Source organism: Myotis myotis, unplaced genomic scaffold (assembly GCF_014108235.1).
Source record: "Myotis myotis isolate mMyoMyo1 unplaced genomic scaffold, mMyoMyo1.p scaffold_m19_p_22, whole genome shotgun sequence".
NCBI classification, from domain to species: domain Eukaryota; kingdom Metazoa; phylum Chordata; class Mammalia; order Chiroptera; family Vespertilionidae; genus Myotis; species Myotis myotis.
The window spans coordinates 1,534,756-1,555,493 of record NW_023416327.1 but is presented as its reverse complement, the minus strand read 5'-3'; the positions used below and the strand labels follow the sequence as shown (position 1 = coordinate 1,555,493).

The following is a 20,738-nucleotide window of genomic DNA, read 5'->3' as shown; positions in this document are numbered from 1 at the left end:
CGCCATCACCAGACGGCTGCCCCCCAAATGCTTACCCAGACACTCCGGGGCAGCTCTGGGAAGCGGGCCATCTGAGTCCGATCGATAGAAAACAGAACTGAAGGTTGCAAAGCTCGTTAAACCAAGGTGAGCAGCAGCAGTCCTCCTCCCTGGAGTCCTGCAGCAGGGTGGGTCGGCGTTGGTGTGTGAGACGTAGCACAAGCAAGACCTTTGTAAGGATTGACAGTTAAATGACTGGCTTTTTCAAACGATGTATTTATTTTGTTTTGTTTTTATTGATTTCAGAGAAAAAGGGAGAGGGAGAGAGAGATAGAAATATCAATGGTGCGGGAGAATCACGGATCGGCTGCCTCCTGCACGCCCCACACTGGGGATGGAGCCCGCAACCCGGGCCTGTGCCCTGACCGGGAATCGAGCCCTGACCTCCTGGTTCATAGGTCGACGCTCAACCACTGAGCCACGCCGGCCGGGCTGATGTATTTTATTTTAAAGAAAATAAGTGGACGGGGGGGGGGGGGTCTGAGGTGTTGAGGGACATCCTGAGGAGATGCGGGGGAGGCGGGTGGTTTTGTGGGCGCAGAGGTCAGAGGTTTGAGCTGGTGGGCAGGAGTCGGGGGGTCTGCCCAGGGACAGGAGAATCGAGACACAAGAGGGCTAGGGTGGGGCCCCAAGTTACACCCCATTCAAGACCTCCCCCCGTCTGCTCTTCCAGCCGCATCTGCAGCCCTGTCCCCAGCCATTCTGCCTCCTCCTGCCCTGTCCTTGCACCTTCCCTCACGACCCTCCCCTGTCTGTGCCACCAAGCTCCTCGCCACGGAACCCGGTCAGATATCACCCCTGCGGCGAACCCCTCCTCTCAGAGTAGGAATATGTCTGCTTGGATGTTTTCTCCGGAGTCAGGTGAGAGCCACCTCTTTTTTTTTTTTTAATTGAATTTATTGGGCCCTAGCTGGTTTGACTCAGTGGATAGAGCGTTGGTCTGCGGACTGAAGGGTCCCGGGTTCGATTCCGGCCAGGGGCACAGGCCGGGGTTGTGGACTCGATCACCCCAGTGGGGGGCGTGCAGGAGGCAGCCGGTTCATGATTCTCTCTCATCATTGATGTGTCTCTCTGACCCTCTCCCTTCCTCTCTGAAATCAATAAAAATATATTATTAAAAAAAATAAATGAATTGAATTTACTGGGTCACGTTGGTTAGAAAATTATAGAGGCAGCAAGTGTCCAGTTGCGCGCAGCACATCATCTGTATATATTGCATTGTGTGTTCGCCCCGAGACCGCAACGTCTTCTGCAGCCTTTTCCTGCATTTCCCGCGCCGGGAGGGTGGGGTCAGCACCTGACAGGTGTAGCTCCGCTGACCAATCGGAGCGAGGGGCGGGGACACCCGAGGGCTGGGAGCCAGGGGCGTGGCGTCATCACTGCGGGGGCGTGGCCGAGCCGCCTCGCGTCGGCCCCACTCCTAAGCCCCGCCCCCTCTCTCCGCCGTCCCTATTGGCTGCGCCGCCGCCCAATGGCGCGGCAGGAACCGCCCCCGCTCGTGCTCCTCGCCCCGAGCGTCCGCTCTCGTCCGCGCGTCTCGCGAGCGTTGCCGTGACGGGCAGAGGCGCTGCGGGTCGGGGCGCGCGTCCAGCCGCTGCGAGACCGAGGCTGCCTGAGGCGACCGCGAGCCGAGACCATGTTCCGGGCGGTGGCGACGAGGCGGCTCCAGGGGGCGGTGAGGCCCGGCGTGGAGGGCGGGGGTCAGGGGCCGGGCCTTCAGGCCGCCGTCCCTGCGACGGCGTCGGTGTCGGCGAAGGTCACGGGCGCCACGGACCTGACGGGCCTCGCGCGGCCCACGGCCTGGGGCTGCCCTTGGCGGTTCCGGCGGCCGCGCGGGCCCGGGGTCAGGGGCGGGGTGACCCTGAGCCTCGGCTCGGCTCCGCTCGGCGCCCGGGTTCTCACTGCCGCGCCCCCCCCACCCCCCGGTTCCCCGCAGGTGGCGGGCGCGGGGCGGGAGGGCATGTGGCCGCCGGGGGGTCCGGAAAGGGTCTGACCCCCCAGCGCGGGGGCCGGGCGGAGGGCCCGGGGGAGCCAGACGCGGGCGGACGGGGGTGGTCGCTGCGCCGCGTGGAGGTGCGGGGAGTGGGCCCCGCGCGACGCCGCGCCTGCTGCGTGTGGGGGCCGGGGGGGGGGCGCCCCGCTTTGGGCGCGTTTATCATCAGCGCGTCGCCCCGTTTCCCCCGTCTGTCGAGAGCAGGACTGAGCGGGGTGTTCCTCCCGCGGCGGCGGGACCGGCAGTGAGTCCGCCGTGGCCCCCCGGGGTCGGGTCGCAGGAGGGTCCCGGGCGCCGCGGGGTTCCCACGGAGACGGGGCTGCCCCTCTTCCTGTCCCCCCCCACCCCCCGCGCAGGGAGCCCTCCCTCAGCCCCCGGTCCCATAAAATTAAAAGCAGCTCCCGGACTCCCATCCGCCCACGAAGGTCAGGCCCTTCCTGCAGCCCGCGTTCCTTCTGGTCCCCGGGAGGCTTCTGTTTGTTTTGTGGTTTTGGTTTCCCCCGAAGGATCTAAGACAAACAAGGTGAAAGCGTGGGTTTGGGAAGAGTCCAGGTATCAGCCAGACCCGCAAGATACACACAGACAGACACACAGACAACAGACATAGACACACACAACAGACGCACACACACAGAGACACAGAGACACACATACAGACACAGAGACACAGAGAGACACCCAGACACACACACAGCAGACACAGACACACAGACACACAGAGAGAGACACAGACACACACAGAGACACAGACACAGAGAGACAGAGAGACAGAGACACCCAGACACACACACAGCAGACACACAGAGAGACACAGACACAGAGAGACAGAGAGAGACACCAACACACACAGAGACACACACACACACAGAGACACAACAGACATAGACACAGACAGAGAGACACACAGACACACACAGAGACACAGACACACACAGAGACACAGACACAGAGAGACAGAGACACCCAGACACACACACAGCAGACACAGACACACAGAGAGAGACACAGACACACACAGAGACACAGACACACACACACAACAGACACAGACACCAACACACACAGAGACACAACAGACATAGACACACACAGACACACAGACAGACACACACACAGCAGACACACAGAGACACACAGAGAGAGACACAGAGACACACAGACACAGAGACACAGAGAGACACAGACACACACACACAACAGACACAGACACCAACACACACAGACACACACACACACAGAGACACAACAGACATAGACACACACAGACACACAGACAGACACACACACAGCAGACACACAGAGACACACAGAGAGAGACACAGAGACACACAGACACAGAGACACAGAGAGACACAGACACACACACAACAGACACAGACACCAACACACACAGAGACACAACAGACATAGACACAGACAGACACACAGACAGACACACACACAGCAGACACACAGAGGCACACAGAGACACACAGAGAGAGACACAGACACACACAGAGACACACAGACACAGAGACACAGAGAGACACCCAGACACACACACAGCAGACACAGACACACAGACACAGAGACAACAGACATAGACACACACATACAGACACACACAACAGACGCGCACACACACACACACACACAACAGACAGAGAGACACACAGACACACAGAGAGAGACACAGACACAGAGAGACACACAGACACATACACAGAGACACAGACAGACACACGCACAACAGACACAAAGAGACACCCAGACACACACACAGCAGACACACACACACACACACACACACACACACACACACACAGACACCAACACACACAGAGACACGCAGACACAACAGACATAGACACACACACACAGACACAGACACACACACACAACAGACACAGAGAGAGAGACACAGACACAACAGACATAGGCACACACATACAGACAGACAGACACACAGAGACACAGACACAGAGACACACACAGACACAACAGACACAGACACACACACACACACACACACAACAGACACACAGACACAACAGACATAGAGAGACACACAGACACACACACAACAGACACACAGAGAGAGACACAGACACACACACAGACACACAGACACAACAGACATAGACACACACAGACACACAACAGACACACAGACACACAACAGACACACACACAGACACAGACACACACAGACACACACAACAGACACACAGAGACACAGACAGACACAGACACACCACAGACACAGACACACAGACACAACAGACATAGACACACACATACAGACACACACAACAGACACAACAGACATAGACACAGAGAGACACACAGACACACACACAACAGACACACAGACACACAGACACACAGAGAGACACACAGACACAACAGACATAGACACACACAGACAGATACACAACAGACACACACACAGACAGACACAGACACACACAGACAGATACACAGACACACAACAGACCAACAGACACACACAGACATACAACAGACACACAGAGACACAGACACACACAGACACAGACACACCACAGACACACACACACACACACACACAGACACAGATACACTCATAGACACACATGAAGACACACACAGACAGACACAGACACACAGACAGACACACAGATACACACACAGAGACACACACAGACAGACACAGACACAACACACACACACAGATACACAGACACACAGACACACACAGACAGACACACACAGAGACACAGACAGACACACAGACAGATACACACACAGACAGACACAGACACACAGACACAGACACAACACACACACAGAGATACACACACAGAGACACAGACACACACAGACAGACACACAGACAGACACACACAGATACACTCATAGACACACAGACAGACACACACAGACACACAGAGAGACAGACACAGACACACACACAGATAGACACACACGCACAGGCACACACCCCTTACCTCCCTGCGCAGTAATGGGAAAGGCATTTGAGGGGCACGTGAGACAAACGCTGAGGGGGGCGAACTTCGGGCGCGTTCTGCGGAGCTAGCGTTGCTGGCGATGCTCAGCTTCTTGGGGAGCTTGTCCTCGGCCTGGCTGTTTCTGCTCAGACGTGTTACTTCAGCTGCAGTGCCAGCACTCAGGCTGCCTGTGTGAGTCGGGGGAGGCGGTGTGCGCTCGAGGTGACCAGGGTGGATTCTCGCTGTCAGGTTGCGCGCCGTGTTTACAAACTGATTTGCAGGGAGATACGTGGAGCCGTGACCCGTGGATGCACGAGACGGTGGGGCTCCTGTTTCCTGTCGGACTTTCACCCCGAGGCTGAGCATCTGTTGCCTGAGCAACGATCGCTGCCCTGAGCGTGGTTTGCCTGGTCCCAGCATTCCTCCTGCGCTTTCCAGCTTCCTGCTTATTGTGGGAGGAACAGTCCCTTCCCATACATGTGGGCGCACGTATGGACGTGTGGGCCTTCAGTGGCAGGTCACACCATTATTCCTCTGAAAGCTTTTGAGGCCAAGTTGTCCCATGTTTCTCAGTGGAGTCCCTTCGCTCCCCCCTGTTCCACTTACATGTAGGATGTGTGAACGTCACCCTAGCTCATCTGAAATCCCCACTCTTGACACGTAACACTGCTGAGCTGTGCACTTACAACGGGTTAAGACGGTCAGCTTTACTTTATAACCACAATCATTAAGAAAGGAAACGCCTTAAACGGCCAGAATGTGAGTTTAGGGGCCTGCATTTGGATCTAAGTCATTTCCAGTTTGGACCTGTTGGTGCCCTGAGCAAAGCCCTTCGCCTTGAGGGCCGCTCGGTGCCGTCTGTTCCGGAAGGCGTGTTTCGCGGCTGCAGTCAGAGCTGGGGACACGCGAGGGAAAATAGGTGGCGTTTGCAGTTAGCTGGCATCTGGTGGGGATAGTAATCTGAATTATTCCTATTCTTTTCCTCGTTGGCACTTGGAATTAATTTGTTGGCTAATGAAATACGGAAGAAACATGTTCTGTGGAGAGTGAAGCAACGCTTGCTGCTCAAGGTCGTCGGCGTGCCCCGTGCCGTGTTCGTTGCCAGCGGAAGGCGTATCTGTCGTGAGTCGGAAGCTGTGAAACTTCGGGGGGAAATGGCCGTTTTCAGAGTCCGTGGCTTAGCGTTGACGAATGAGAGAGAGTGAACTCTGTGATTCAAATGCAAACTTTAATTTCTTTTGAACGGAAAGCGAGCCGGTTTTGATGTGGTTCTGGAAAGATTTATTGCATGAGGTGCAGTCCGTAAACTGATGCTCCTGCCAGTGTGTCCACCAGGGGTCTTGTCTGTGTTTAAAGGGAAGTGAATTGACTGTGTTTTTAATATTAGAACCAGTGTCACGTGACATTTCTACGCACGAGTAACAGTTACCGCGTTTTATTATGGAAGAGGTTTCAGTGAGTGAGTTATTTAGTTTAAGTACAGGAATGCACGATATATTTGACTACAAAATGGACATGTTAAAAAATAGACAGGTGACGAAGCACATATTCATCTCTCAGTAGAACTTGAAGAGACTTGGTTATTCCTGCTTCTCAGTGTTCGAGGGAAGGAACAGAAAGCCCCCCCCCCCACCGTACCCCTCACTCTTTAAAGGTGGGGGCAGGGTGAAAAGTACTCTTCCTGCTGGAGGTTTGGGGTGTCTGTCGGGTGAAGGAGGGAGTTAGATCCCAGCTCCTTTTGGCCCCGCGCCTGTGGCGTTCACCACCCACAGCTCACGCCTCCGAGGGAACTCCCAGCAGCTCCTGCTTCTCTGGCTGCTTCTCAGAGAATGAAACGCGGGGCAGCGTCACGGCTGTTCGGGCCGATGGAGAAGGACCCCATGTGCTCCCGGCCCAGCGCGTGCGGGCGGCGGTGCCTGGCGGAGGAGGGCGCAGCGCTGCGGGGAGGCGAGGGCCCGTCTGCCGCGAGCGGAGGAGGCCGCAGGGCCGGTGCGTGTTGGCTTCTCTCCGAGAACGTGGCTCCGAACGTGCGCAGCGACCCCTGACCCCCAGCCTCGGAGGGTGACGCGGGCAGACCTGGGGGGGAGGGGGGGGCTGTGGGCCCCAGTTCCGCAGAGAGCCGGCTGTCATCTCCCCTGGGCGGCGGGCCCTGCCTCCGGGTGAACGCGGCAGCCTCTGTGCCGCCCAGGCGCCGGGAGCCGTGCCTGGGCCCTCGCCTGGAGTCGGGGTGCGGCTGGGGTGAGGAAGGAGGAAGGACGCTTCTCCTGTTTTCCTTTTCCAAGCTCCGTGTAGTCCGCAGCCGGCTCGGTTCTTGAGCGGCTGGGTGCTGCTGCCGTGGCCCCGCAGGTCTGCACGCCGCCGGCAGGGGCACCGAGCGCTTGGACAGCTCCCGGCGCTGGTGTCGGAGGGACCGGGCCCTTTGACCTTCAGTTCACCGCGAGCAGGACGCCAGGCGCCAGGCTCCTCGGGGGAGGGAGCCGCTGGGCAGGGCTGTGGGCGGAGCCTCGGGGGAGGGAGCCGCTGGGCAGGGCGGTGGGCGGAGCCTCGGGGGAGGGAGCCGCTGGGCAGGGCGGTGGGCGGAGCCTGGGGGAGGGAGCCGCTGGGCAGGGCGGTGGGCGGAGCCTGGGGGAGGGAGCCGCTGGGCAGGGCGGTGGGCGGAGCCTCGGGGGAGGGCGCCGCGGGGCCGGGCGGTGGGCGGAGCCTGGGGGGAGGGAGCCGCTGGGCAGGGCGGTGGGCGGAGCCTGGGGGGAGGGAGCTGCTGGGCAGGGCTGTGGGCGGAGCCTCGGGGGAGGGAGCCGCTGGGCAGGGCGGTGGGCGGAGCCTCGGGGGAGGGAGCCGCTGGGCAGGGCGGTGGGCGGAGCCTCGGGGGAGGGTGGGGAGGAAGAGGCGCCGCGGCATCGCCAGGTGGTTCTGAGGGCCCAGGATGGACAGCGGCGCGGTCCACAGTTACAGTCTTGGTTTAGACAGCAGTGCTGTGGGTTGTTTGTTGTTTTGTTAACCTTCACTGAGGCTATTGTTTTCATTGCTTTTTCAGAGAGAGTGGGGAGGAGGAGAGAGAAACATCCATGTGAGAGAGACACATCGATTGGTTGCCTCCTGCAGGCGCTGACCGGGCCAGGGATCAGACCTGCACGTGGGACGTGCCCTGGACTGGGAACCGAACTCGCGACCCTTTGTTGTGCGGGTCGACGCTCCACCCACCGAGCACACTGGCCAGGGCTATGTAGCAGTGCTTTGAAGAGATAGGGGTTCTTTTCTGGGTAGTTACCTTATTAAGTATTTCAATCATTATCTTTAAGTATTTAAGATCTTGGCTCCTTTTCTCCATAAAAAAGGGGACCCTTGGATGGTGCATAAGATAAAATAACCAAGTGACTTTTGCTTAAGAACCTTTTCAAAGGGGGAGAGATCAACCAAAGGACTTATATGCAAGCAGCATATACAGCAGACATAGACACCAGGGGGGCGAGGGCATGAGGGGGGGGTGGAGGGTAATGTGGGGATAAGGACACACATGTAATAACTTAATCAATAAAACAAATAAAAAAGCCTTTTCAGTAATGGATCTGTAGTTTTTGAATCTTTCGTTGTTGTACTCTTTGAATCCTTAGTCGTATTCTATGCCACTAGTGTATTTAAAGTAGGATTTTAGGGTGACTGAACTTTTGAGCTGGAAAAGGCCTTAAATGTCCATTTTTTTCTTTTTGACCAGTGAGTGTAATTGGTAGTAGTTTGTTCCCTACTTTGATACTAACATGTTCTGCTTAAGGGTTTTAAGTTTATATGTACATTGAGTTTCTCATTGAACATAGATTAATGGGGAAATTATTTTGAAATAATTCTCAAAATTTTCTAACAGTAGAATACTAATTTTTGCATGTTTGTTTTATTAGGTATGAATATTAGTAATAGAGTGAGTGGTAGACACAATAGTCTAGTTTTTGCTACTGAGCAAGTGTTTTATAAATACACTAGAAGCCTGGTGCACAAGATTTGTGCGGGGGGGTAGGGGGGGTCCCTCAGCCTGGCCTGCGCCCTCTCGCCTTCCAGGAGCCCTTGGGGGACATCCTTAGCGCTGCCAGAGTCGGGAGAGGATCCCACCACCACTGTGCTCACCAGCTGTGAGCCCGGCTTCTGGCTGAGCAGCGCTCCCCCTGTGGGAGTGCACTGTCCACCAGGGGGCAGCTCCTGCATTGAGCGTCTGGCCCCTGGTGGTCAGTGCACGTCATAGCAACCGGTTGTTCCTCTGTTTGGTCAATTTGCATATTAGCCTTTTATTATATAGGATTTAAGAACTGATATATTGTGTACAGTTTTCTTTAAAGCACACATGCTTAGCAATCAGTAAAAAAAAATGTGTTTTATAAGATTCTTTTCCATTTTTTCCCTCTTTTAGGCCACATTGCTTCGATTTCAGAGCACCCTGGTAATAGCTGAGCACGCAAATGATACCATAGCACCCATCACCTTACACACCATCACTGCAGCCTCACGCCTGGGAGGGGAAGTGTCCTGCTTAATAGCTGGAACCAAATGTGACAAGGTGAGAGACTTTAAGGTCAATTATAGCAAATGTAATCTCCATCAGGAGACAGGGAAAGATGGTAGCAGAGAATGACGGTGAGGACTAACCCACACCGGCCCCATCCTCATTACGTGGCCAGTGTCACACCCTCACTGTGTGTGAAGAGAGCCAAGGTGCCCACTAAGCACTTCATCTTCTGAATGAGGTAGAACCTTGATTTAGTTCCCCTGGCACCATCGTGTGCCATCAGGTACCAAGTAGAATGATAATATTGGAGTCCCCTTAGAGGTTAATAGCCGATTCCTTTTTGTATTGATGAATATACTTGCTAATTGCTTTTAATTCCTGAAAGTGGTAAATCTGGACCCAGTACCATGCGTGCTTCTTTCATTGGTGTAAGAACGCAAATGGAAGTAGTCCTGTGCTTTCCAAGTGAGAGTTGGTATGGTCTGCGTCAGCGAATGGCATTCGTTTTTGTTGTTGGCATAAGACCGTGACCGCTCTGTAAACTCGCCTCCTGGTGTGCGGGGCCTGGGCCCCTGGGCCGCCTGCGGTTGGAATCGTGCTTCAGTGACGCTGATGAGCCGGAGCCTCCGGGCCCCTCCCACACTCGGGGACTTGGGGGACGGCCTCTGGAGAAGGCGTGTTTCCTTCTCTGTTTGCAGAAGTTTACTGTTTATTAAATCCGTTCATTGCTGCAGACCACGTGGTATAATAAGGCTCAGAATGCTAGTGTGGCTTCTGACTTCTCACATGACACTGATATCTTAAAAGAACGTATTCTGCCTGGCTTGGGGTTAAATTATGGACTTCTCTTCCTAAAGCTGCTAACAACTACTGAGCCTGACGTGGTTGACACTAGCCCCTGGTGCCGATGGATGGCATAGGACTGGATTTCAGATATGCAAGTTCCGGGTTTGATTGTTTATTTGGTGTGATTTTAAATAATTATTCTAATACTATGTTAAAATATTTGAAATGCTATTTACGTTATTCTGAGAAAAATCAAAGCAGAAATCATCTTCTGTTCAGTTATAATTTTATTATCCTGTCAGGTTCTGTTCTTAAAGGAAAACCATCGGTGCCTGTATAAGGAGACCGTTAGTGGCCGAGGCAGATTTCAGCTCTGTACTGTTTTCTGTAGCCGTTCATCATCGGCAGCAGGTGTTTCTCTGTAGTCCTGGAAGCTTTTGCTGATAAGAAGAAGGTAGTTTGCTAGAACAGGGTGGCCTGCCCTGCCAGTGACACTTGGTTCAGCAGAGGTTCTTGTGCAGGGCCTCCTCTCCCAGCCTTGCCATCCTTTGAGGGGGCAGGAGACACAGCCTTTAATGCCTGCTCATCAGTGAGTCAGCATGGACGTCAACCAGAAGACAGAAGACTGTAATAGGAAAGCCAGCCATGCTGTGATTTCAGAGACTGAGAAGGGGGACTTCTAGCTGCCTCTCTCTACAGGAAACCTGAGTGGTCCAAAGGCAGAACCCCATCCTGATCCAAACAGGAAAAATGAGGAATTGGAATCTATATTTCATTACAGATAAATACATATATGTAAGTGGGCAGGAACTCAGTGGTTGCCAGTGAACGGACTGATAAGAGATTTTGGTCTTGCCCAGATTGACTGATTCTAATATCAGCAGAAGTCATTGCCAAGTAAAGGGCTGTGGCTGTGAGCCACTGTGGCTGGGTCCTGTTCTTACCCCTAGGAACCCCAGGGCACAACTAAATTTGATGAGAGCTTTGTGGATTTTGGTTTATCAATTAGTACTTTCATTTTTAAGGCAGGAATTTTCGTTTAAGGTCAATTTGTAAGATCAATTGACATAGGTTTTCTTTGTTAAAGGGTATATATTTTTTATTTCTGAGTAAGCCCTTTCTCTGATAAGGATTCTTACAACTGCCCTTTAAGGATTTATGCTCTCTTGATACTTGTAGTGGTGGCTCTGTTTGCATCTTCCTGTTAGATGGATAATTAAACACTTTTAATCACAGGTGGCCCAAGATCTCTGCAAAGTAGCAGGTGTAGCAAAAGTTCTGGTGGCTCAGAATGACGCGTACAAGGGCCTTCTTCCAGGTAGGTTTTCCAGGGGACAAGAATGTCATGTCTCATTGATGACCATATGGTGTGGGAATATTATGAAATCTACTTATCAGATGTGTTTGATTCTCAGAGGAACTGACACCATTGGTTTTGGCAACTCAGAAGCAGTTCAGTTACACACACATCTGTGCGGGAGCGTCTGCCTTCGGAAAGGTGAGCAGGTGTAGGGTGGACTTTGATGTCACTACTCGGAAGGGCTAGAGGTCACAGGGCTGAAACCACAGCAGGCTTTGTTTCGAGAGCTGATCTCGGCTTTCTGAATTAATGTGGTCGTTTTGCTAACATTTATTGCAAAGTTTTGTTACAATTTCTGTTAAAACATGATCTCCGTGTTTTCGAATTTTGTCAGAGACAGCTCTGCTCTTTTAAGATTTTGTCATAATTTATTAGAATGTCACTTCCAGATTTTCAAGTTTTGTCATGGAGGCTACTTAAAAATGTATTTTTAAAAACCATGTTGCACTATCTCTGTGTGAGTGTGAACGTCATTTGTATTTGTCGCCCATCTTAAGAGTTGGTTTGTTTGGGTAACGGATGGATATTGAGAAAGGCCAGGCTCTCCCTCACTGGGGATTTGGGAAGAGCTGTGTGTGGGCGGAGACCTCCTTGGTTCGGCACAGCTGTGACCTGGTTAGTGCTCTGTGCTGGGCGGAGGAGGGCGTGTGCGCCCCCGGGCAGTGGTCTGCGGGAGAGGTTCTTAATAAAGGGGGGGGGGGGGGGGGGGCTCCAGAGGAGTCTTGTCAGGGCGTCTTCCCGTCTCTCTGGGGTCCTGGGGGTTCTCCTGGGTTTCTTTTCTTTTATCCCCTTTGAAGTCTTTTTTAAGTATACGTATATGTACAGTAAGTAAATGTATACAAGTCTATTCTTAGTTTGAGAATGTTACTGTTCTTCTAAGTATTTTCCTGTTTTTTCTCATCTAAATTCAGTAATACATAACTGTCACACTTTGTAAGTGATGTTCATCAAAGCAGATAGCATCTCATAATTCAACTTACTGAGTTAAGGTGGTTTATTAACATATAAAACCCAAATTCTTAATGTAGTTAGAGTCATGAAAGACTCTTATTTAATACAAAGACTATACAAAAAGTTGTGCTTAAAGCTGTAGTGTCCAAAGACGTATGTGAAATATAAAATATATGAATTAAAATTTCTGTAGAATATCATTTAGAGAATGTTATCGCTGGTAGTTTGGAGCCATTCATCGGCTTGTATGTGTATAACTTACTGCTTATTTTGCTTTTAGAACCTTTTGCCCAGAGTCGCAGCCAAACTTGATGTTGCCCCAATTTCTGACATCATTGCAATCAAGTCACCTGACACATTTGTGAGAACTATTTATGCAGGTGAGCACCTAAGGAAAGTAATTAATTTAAAATGTTAAATGTTTGTCAATTTTACAAGCAGAAATTAATCTTGAAGTCAGGGTTGTTTAAAAAATCACACACGTGCTTTGAATGGACCATCTTAAAGGTTCCTGAGAAAAACCTTCGCATTCTCGCCGGACCAGGACAGGACATTCTCTCTGATAGACCCAGAGCACGGTTCTTTCCTTCCTGGTCACCCAGTGTCAGTGAGAGTTGCATTCCTTATTCAATACATTTTGTGAGTGACACCCGGAAAAGCAACACTCTCTTTCTTCTTCTTTTTTTAAATAGCATTTTCAGCCTTCTTTGCTGCTTCCCTTCCATCTGTGCTAAGAAATTCATTTCCGTGTCTCTCTGGCTGATCGGCCTTTGGCTAAGCACACTGTTGTTAATTCTTTCTGATTGAAGTTGTGTTTCAAGATAAATGGTCACTCCCACATCAGAACTTTGATCTTCAGTAGCGTTTGGAGAGAAATATCCGGTCATAGCTTAGGTCATTCGGAGTGCGATTGCTATTGAATAAGTCCCAAAACCTTTTAAAATCTCGATCACGCTTCTTATGCTTAGTTTCAAAAATAGTTTCACTGATTTTTAGAGAGAGAGGAATGGAGAGGAAGAGAGAGAAAAGCATCAGTGCGAGAGGGCAGCATTGACCGCTGCCTCCTGCAGGCCCACGGCAGGGACGGAGCCCACAGCCCCGGGCCTGTGCCCCGACTGGGAGCCGAGCCGGCGACCCTTCGGTGCATGGGACGACGGCCTACCAGCTGACACACTGGCCGGGCCCCACGTCTCTTCCTTTCTGCCCTGTCATCTCTCACGTCTTTTCCTCCCTTAGCGGGCGGAGCTCTTTATTCTTCCGCTGGTGCAGCCCATGCCATCGAGTTACTGACTGTGTTGTTGTTGGAGGAGGAGGTTTTTATTCCTTTTAGGAAGAGTGTGCCGTGTTCGTGCGGTTTCCTATTTCAATTAGTTGCTTCTGGGCAGGTCAGCAGCTTGTCCTATTTTTAAATATCCCCAAGGTTAAACCACTGTGTGCTGATCTGTCCCCTCAGTGTTAGGCCTTTTCCCCTACTCTTAGCAGAGGAAGGAGGCAAGTGGCCCACAGTTATTTCCGCCCTGTGTGTGTGAAGTAAATTCTGAACCAAAAGAATATTCTTTGTTATCTTTCCTGGTTGTTGGTTTGTTTTTTTAAAACAAAAACCTGTATTTCAGGAAACGCGTTATGTACAGTGAAGTGTGATGAAAAGGTGAAGGTGTTTTCTGTCCGAGGAACAGCTTTTGAAGCGGCAGCAACAAGTGGAGGCGGTGCCAGTTCTGAGAAGGGTGAGCGTTCACTGCGGTTTGTATTTGTTTTTGTTCCTTGTTTTCTGTTCATAGATGAGCATCAGAGATGGTCTCTGGTTAAACTTCTAATGCAGAGAACTTGCCGTGATATTCCCAATCTTACCCAAAAGTAAGACATATTTATAACGTCTTTTTCATGTCATATTTGGTACAAGGATAGCTGCTTTGGTAGATCAAAGGGGTGGGAGAGAGAGGGCCCATTAAGATGAATGTGCTCCGTGGATGTTAAGATTTTTGCTCTCCTCTCACTGTTCCTGCTGTCATACTTGGAGGTTCTGCTGAATGGAAGGATGTAATAGTAAATGGGCAGCCAGTGCTACACCCTAACAGACACAGCATCTTATCTGACCCGCGTAGACAGGGTTATGCCAGTTTATAGGTAAATCTCAGAATTAACTGACTTCTCAGAGGCACGCAGCTAATGAGGGAAAGGCTAGAATCTGGTCCCTGCATCTTTCAGAAAATCAGAGAGAATGTAAGTGGGAGCCCAAAAAATGTACAGCAACCAACAAACTTAAATTTCATGGAATTACTTCTTCGTGTGTTTCTCTTAAACATTATTGTTGTTTTACAACTGGAATTCATAGTCATTGTTTTGTTATATATCAATATCAATGTGTGCAGCACCCAGCGCTTCCCCGGTGGGGACATCAGAATGGCTCGACCAGAAGCTAACCAAGAGCGATCGGCCAGAGCTAACTGGCGCCAAAGTGGTGGTGTCTGGCGGTAAGAGAGACTTGTAAAGCATTAATTTTAAACGATGACGCCAAGTTAAAATACTTTGATTGTATCAGTGTTTCTTTTAGAGGAGCACAGATTTTTTTCCAAATGTAAGAAGTAGGTAACTTGTGAGTATTGTTTCCATTTCACCGAGTAGGAAAATGGAATCATGGGTTTAATGCCCACGCTGGGCTTCTGTTGCAAACCTGTGTCCCTGGCCCCAGGGGGAGCGGAGTACAGAGCGTATCAGCGTAACTTTACAGCTTAGTGTCTTTGTTTTATTGACTGACTTCCTAGTTATTCTGAGGAGTACGGTTGGCTTGTGAGTCATAGAAAGAATTGGGGGGGATGTTGGGCCATGTGGTGTGATTCTCACCCTTCACACTCCTTTGTTTCAACTTGCTGTGCTTTACAGGGTCCTTCTCTATGAATAACTCTTTGAAAGTGTCTTCACGTTTAATATCAAAGCTGTTAATGTTGCACACGCTTGCTTCTTTTTGTATATCATGCTCCTGTTTTTAGAAAACACACACCCATTTTATATAGTCGGCTATGATTTTAAAATCTTTCCAAAGTAAACATCAAACAAAATAAGTAAGCTTCCAGACAGCCTTGCACTGGCAAGAGGCATTGAGGGGAAATAATTTAACATGTTGAAAAGATATATCTGACTCATTTCATCCCTTATTTATTCAAGAAGTGATTGTTATTGGGTGCTGCTCTATGCCAGGCCCATGGCACAGTGCTGGGGAAAGAGGGGAAGGCAGGGCTTCTTGCTGGTAAGGTGTGGGAAGTCTAGTGGAATGACTTCCATTCAAATCACTTCAGTCATTCAGTGAAGCTTTGCTAAATACCGTGGCTATAGCAGTGACCGAGGTAGATGTGGATCCCGCAGTTAAAGAGTTCTTGTGCTCGTGGGGAGACTGATTGAAAGATGGGTTATCCCCTTAGTTAACTGTTAGTTAATGACAGCGGTATGGAATGCTCACGGAAGTATAGGAGCATCACCAGGCAAGACGGGACAGACTTCTGGGAGGAGGGAGCATGCTTACTGTGACCGTTGTGAAATGCGAAGATTGCTCAGGTATACCAACTTGCAAAATTTTTGTAGAATGGAGTTTATATTTGCCTATTTTTTTTCTTTTTTATTGAGGTCGGGGTTTGAAGAGTGGCGAGAACTTTAAGTTGTTATATGATTTGGCAGATCAACTACATGCTGCAGGTAAAGTTGTTTTCCTTAGCAGAAAAATGTTCCCTTTTCATTGGAGATCTTTTTTCTTTATTTTTTCATATGTCTGTGTCACTCAAGGCTGAAAATTATTTTACTTTTTCCAGTTTTTACGTTTCTCTCTGAAACAGTTTTTCTTAGTCTTCAAGGTAATGATAAAGCATTCAGTGAGGAGTGGGCGTCTCCAGTCTTTTTTATTATTTATGCAACACTTAATTTGCCAAATCTTAGTAGTTTTTTCCATTTTTAAGAGAATTTAAATATTAGCTCCAGTGCCTACTTCAGATTCAGGAATGCCCTTGTTTTTTTCTTTATTGGTGGTCTGATATAAATCTCATACAAATTGAAATGAACATTTAATATTTTAAAATTGTATTTAATCATTTATAGGAAAGGTAGAACATACGAGGGGAGAGAAAGTCAGGGAATAGAATTGTGGGTCCCAGTGGGAGTTAGGCACTAATGGAAGTCAGTTAGGAAGAGGGAGGTCACAGAGAGACTTTGGAAATGGAAGTTGTCAAGGGATATTGGTAACAGAGAAGTTGGTATATGGCCGTGGGTGTGGGTGAGGTAGCGTGGATGACAGTAACTGGAGGAGAGTCGTTTAAGGAACTACGAATCCAGGGTGTTAAAATCTCCAAGAATGAAGACTAGTATTTGAGAAAGTGACAATGACCCAGAAGCTAAAAATCATTGAGAAATAAAGGGGCTTGATAAAGGAAGGAGTTGATAACATAAGACCTTAATAAAATAAGTTTCTAACTGTACTCTATCAGTGTTGGGGGGTTTGTTTTGTTCTGTAATTATCAGTGGCAGCCCAGCTAGCTGAACATCGGCTTAAACAATGACCGTTTCCCCTTAGTTGGCGCTTCTCGTGCTGCTGTGGATGCTGGCTTTGTTCCCAACGACATGCAAGTTGGACAGACAGGAAAGATAGTAGCACCGGTAAGTATTGCAATAAAATATGCAAAGTTACATGGGGATCAGACCGTGTGCATTTGTTGAACACTCACCTCAGTGATTTATGTCCTGATCCGTGTGCGTAAGCAGGTAGCCGTTACCATGGTGAGTGTGTTCTTCACAAGGTCTGTGGACTTCCGGGACTCGGTCAGTGCTTGGCTGTTCTTAAATCCACCATTGTTTTTCAGATTTTTCAAATTCATTTTATAACACGAAATATAAAATTGGTAAAAGCAGCATTTCATTGTTAAATGGACTTTATAAGTTCACATTGACATATATTTGGTATAAAGCCTATATATTATAAAATCAATCAACAAGAATAATGAGTCTATAGTAATGAACACGGAATCTTGAAATTGGGGGCTGTGGACGACAGTTGTAGTCTTACATCTTCTGAACACCTACTGCATTTCTGTATTTTATCTAGTTGCATGAAATTTAGAAAATTCGGATCCACCTAGATAAGCGATCCCAGGAAGTTCCTCAGTTAAACCTGTCCAGAACTTACAAAGGGAATGCTTAGCTTTCACAGTTGAGTCTTTGGAATACGTAATGATCATCACATTTCTTAGAGGATGCAAGTCTTCAGTGAGTAGGATGCTCAGCCACTTTAAATATCACGTGGAGGGAAATGAGTGGCCTTACTGTATTTCAAAGCAAGATACAGGTACCTTCGCTTTTTGAAAGCGTGGGTCAAGCCACTTTGCTTTCACGAAAGTCCTACATTATTACTCTGTTTCGCTTAACTGAAAGAAATCTGAAGAGGATTTATGACTTTTGTGAAAAAAAGTGAAAAGCGAAAATCGTATTCAGTGTTTGTTCTGCAGTGACAGGCAGTGGCGTCCTGACGGTGGGAGTGGCCCTGCGTTCACTGTGACCTGGTGTTACTTTCGGTTCCGTGTGTCAGGCCGTGTGGGGGTCTGGGAACTCGCACACAGTTATCCATATAAACCAGTGGTTCTCAACCTGGGGGTCGCAACCCCTTTGGGGGTCAAACGACCCTTTCACAGGGGTCGCCTATGACCATCGGAAAACACATATATAATTACATATTGTTTTTGTGATTAATCACTATGCTATAATGATGTTCAATTTGTAACAATGAAAATCCATCCTGCATATCAGATATTTACATGACGATTCATAACAGTAGCAAAATTACAGTTATGAAGTAGCAACGAAAATAATGTTATGGTTGGGGGTCCCCACAACATGAGGAACTGTATTAAAGGGTCGCGGCATTAGGAAGGTTGAGAACCACTGCATATAAATGAATGACAATTGCTTATTTTTATGCCATTTGGCTTAACGGAAGGTTTCCTTGGAACACTCTACTCTGAGAGAGTGGGAAGCCTGTATTGTCACAGCCATTAGAAATGTCTCTCATCTCAGTGCCCTGTTCATCAGATGTTCATTCAAAATTTCACAAGAGTCAAAATTATAAGTATTTTCTTGGAATTTGTTTTGAAGTGGCTGTTCAGTCTTTTGCCCATTTTGAAATTGGATGCTTTGTGTTACTATCTCTTTGGAGGAGTTGTTTATGTAAGCTGTGTACAGACTCTTTGTTAGATGCGTGCGCTGTGAATGTTTTCCCTGTTCGTCTTCCGTTTTATTTCATGTTGAATGTATCATTGGCGACTGCCTTCCCCATCCAGTGGGTTCTCTTTGTGTTTGTTTCCTTTGCTGTGAAGACACTTTTTAGTTTGATGCTTATTTTGTTTGTTTGTTTTCCTTGCCAGAGGAGATAGATCAGAAAAAATGCTGCTAAGAGACATGTCAGAGATATGATTGCCTGTTTTCTTGTAGGATTTTTATGGTTTCAGGTTTTATATTTAAGCCTTTAGCCATTTTGAGTGTATTCTTGTATACGATGTAAGAACGTGGTCTGGTTTCATTTGTGGCTTGTATTTGTTCAGTGGTCCCAGGGCCGTTTATAACTAGACTGTCTTTATGCCCCAGTGCGCTCTTCCCTCCTTTGTTATGTGCTGACTGACCACATAGGTGTGGGTTTCTTCTGGGCTCTGTAACCGTTCCATCGTTCTGTGTGTCTGTTGTTATGCCCATACCATGTCGTTTTGATTGCCACGCCTTGTAGTCTAGTTTGAGATCAGGTAGCATGACCTCCCACTTCCTTTTGCTTTGTCAGGTTTTCTGTGGCTATTCGGGGTCTTTTGCGGTTTTATGAAAATTTTTGGATGGTGTGTTTTAGTTCTATGAAAAACACCTTGGTGAAAGGAGTATTTTCATGGCCTTTTCAGAAGATTGTGGATACTGTTCTTTAACGTCACATCAGAACTTGGCAAGTAGTCATTTCGGAAAGGTTATTTCAAGTGTGGATTCTGAAGCCATATCAATGAACATTTCATTCTCTTACGTTAAGATCCATTGGTCTACATTGCACTTTGAATGGATCTTTTGCCATCTTGCAACATTACGCATTGTCTATTTAGAAAATAACGGTTTGCTGAGTTGGCACATCTCCCAAGTGTGCAAACCATATTTTATCAATATCAAAGAAATCACATTTACGAATATCACCGCTTGCCTTATTAAAAGACACTTTAAAGCTCATATTCATGGATCCAAGTTTTTTAGAATTCTAATTATCACCTCAATGCTCAAATTTTGTCCTTGGCAACAAAAACTTTCAATTGTTTTCTCAGAATTGACTCTCTGCTTTCTGGTCTGAAAAGTTAAAATAAATAATTTTTGGCTTTTAAACTCACCATGTCTGTGTGTAAAATAAAACATTCAGCCCAGCTGGCATGGCTCTGTGGTTGAACCAGGGCACACGCCCCGGTTGTGGGCTCCATCCCCGTGAGGGGCACGCAGGAGGCAGGCAGCCAATCAATGATTCTTTTTCGTCATTGATGTTTTTATTTCTCTCCCTCTCCCTTCCTCTCTGAAATCAATAAAAACATTAAAAAGTTTAAAAAATAATAGGCTTAAAATTTAAAATATATAAAGTTTTTAAAAATTAAGTGTTAATGCCACCCAGGACAACAAATACTGTGTTTGCTTGTGTGTACAAGGAACCTTTGGGATTTCAGATGTCAGTTTATTGGGTGGTAATGGGGTTAAAGACCTTGTAGCAGTTATAACTGCAAGAGCACCATTACTGTCCTGAGAACGAACTGAGTTAAGCTCTCTAAACATTCATATTTATACTTGAAGACCTATTACCTTAAAGGTTTTTAGGAAACACAAAAGCACAGGTACATTCTCGTAGTTATCAGAGTGGTGATTTCCTCATAAGTCATGTAGTCGCCAGGAGCCTCCACTGTACAGTGTGATAGGAGGAGAGAAAAGGGCAGGTACCACTTTGATGTCACTGAAAGTCTTGACCTTGGTGACACCTGGAGGGGTCTTGGGGCCCCAGGGAGGTGCAGACCGTATCTGAGCATCCCTGTCCTGGTACTAGTGGATTATAGACGGTGAATAACATGTAGAGATTATGGATTCTGTTATATTCCTCTGAAGAATATTACGTTT

General features: G+C 48.5%; 1 protein-coding gene across 1 annotated transcript in view; it reads left to right on the top strand.

Moving 5' to 3' along the window:
• The first annotated feature begins 1,556 nt into the window (after positions 1–1,556).
• ETFA (electron transfer flavoprotein subunit alpha) overlaps positions 1,557–20,738 on the top strand; it is a 42,720-nt gene continuing 23,538 nt past the window's right edge. Inside the window, exons 1-9 of the mRNA XM_036355397.1 lie at positions 1,557–1,714; positions 9,398–9,544; positions 11,516–11,597; positions 11,695–11,777; positions 12,871–12,970; positions 14,204–14,314; positions 14,960–15,061; positions 16,209–16,277; positions 17,146–17,228. Coding sequence (XP_036211290.1) covers positions 1,676–1,714; positions 9,398–9,544; positions 11,516–11,597; positions 11,695–11,777; positions 12,871–12,970; positions 14,204–14,314; positions 14,960–15,061; positions 16,209–16,277; positions 17,146–17,228 — 816 coding nt within the window. The 5' untranslated portion in view covers positions 1,557–1,675. The remainder of the gene's footprint in view (positions 1,715–9,397; positions 9,545–11,515; positions 11,598–11,694; positions 11,778–12,870; positions 12,971–14,203; positions 14,315–14,959; positions 15,062–16,208; positions 16,278–17,145; positions 17,229–20,738) is intronic.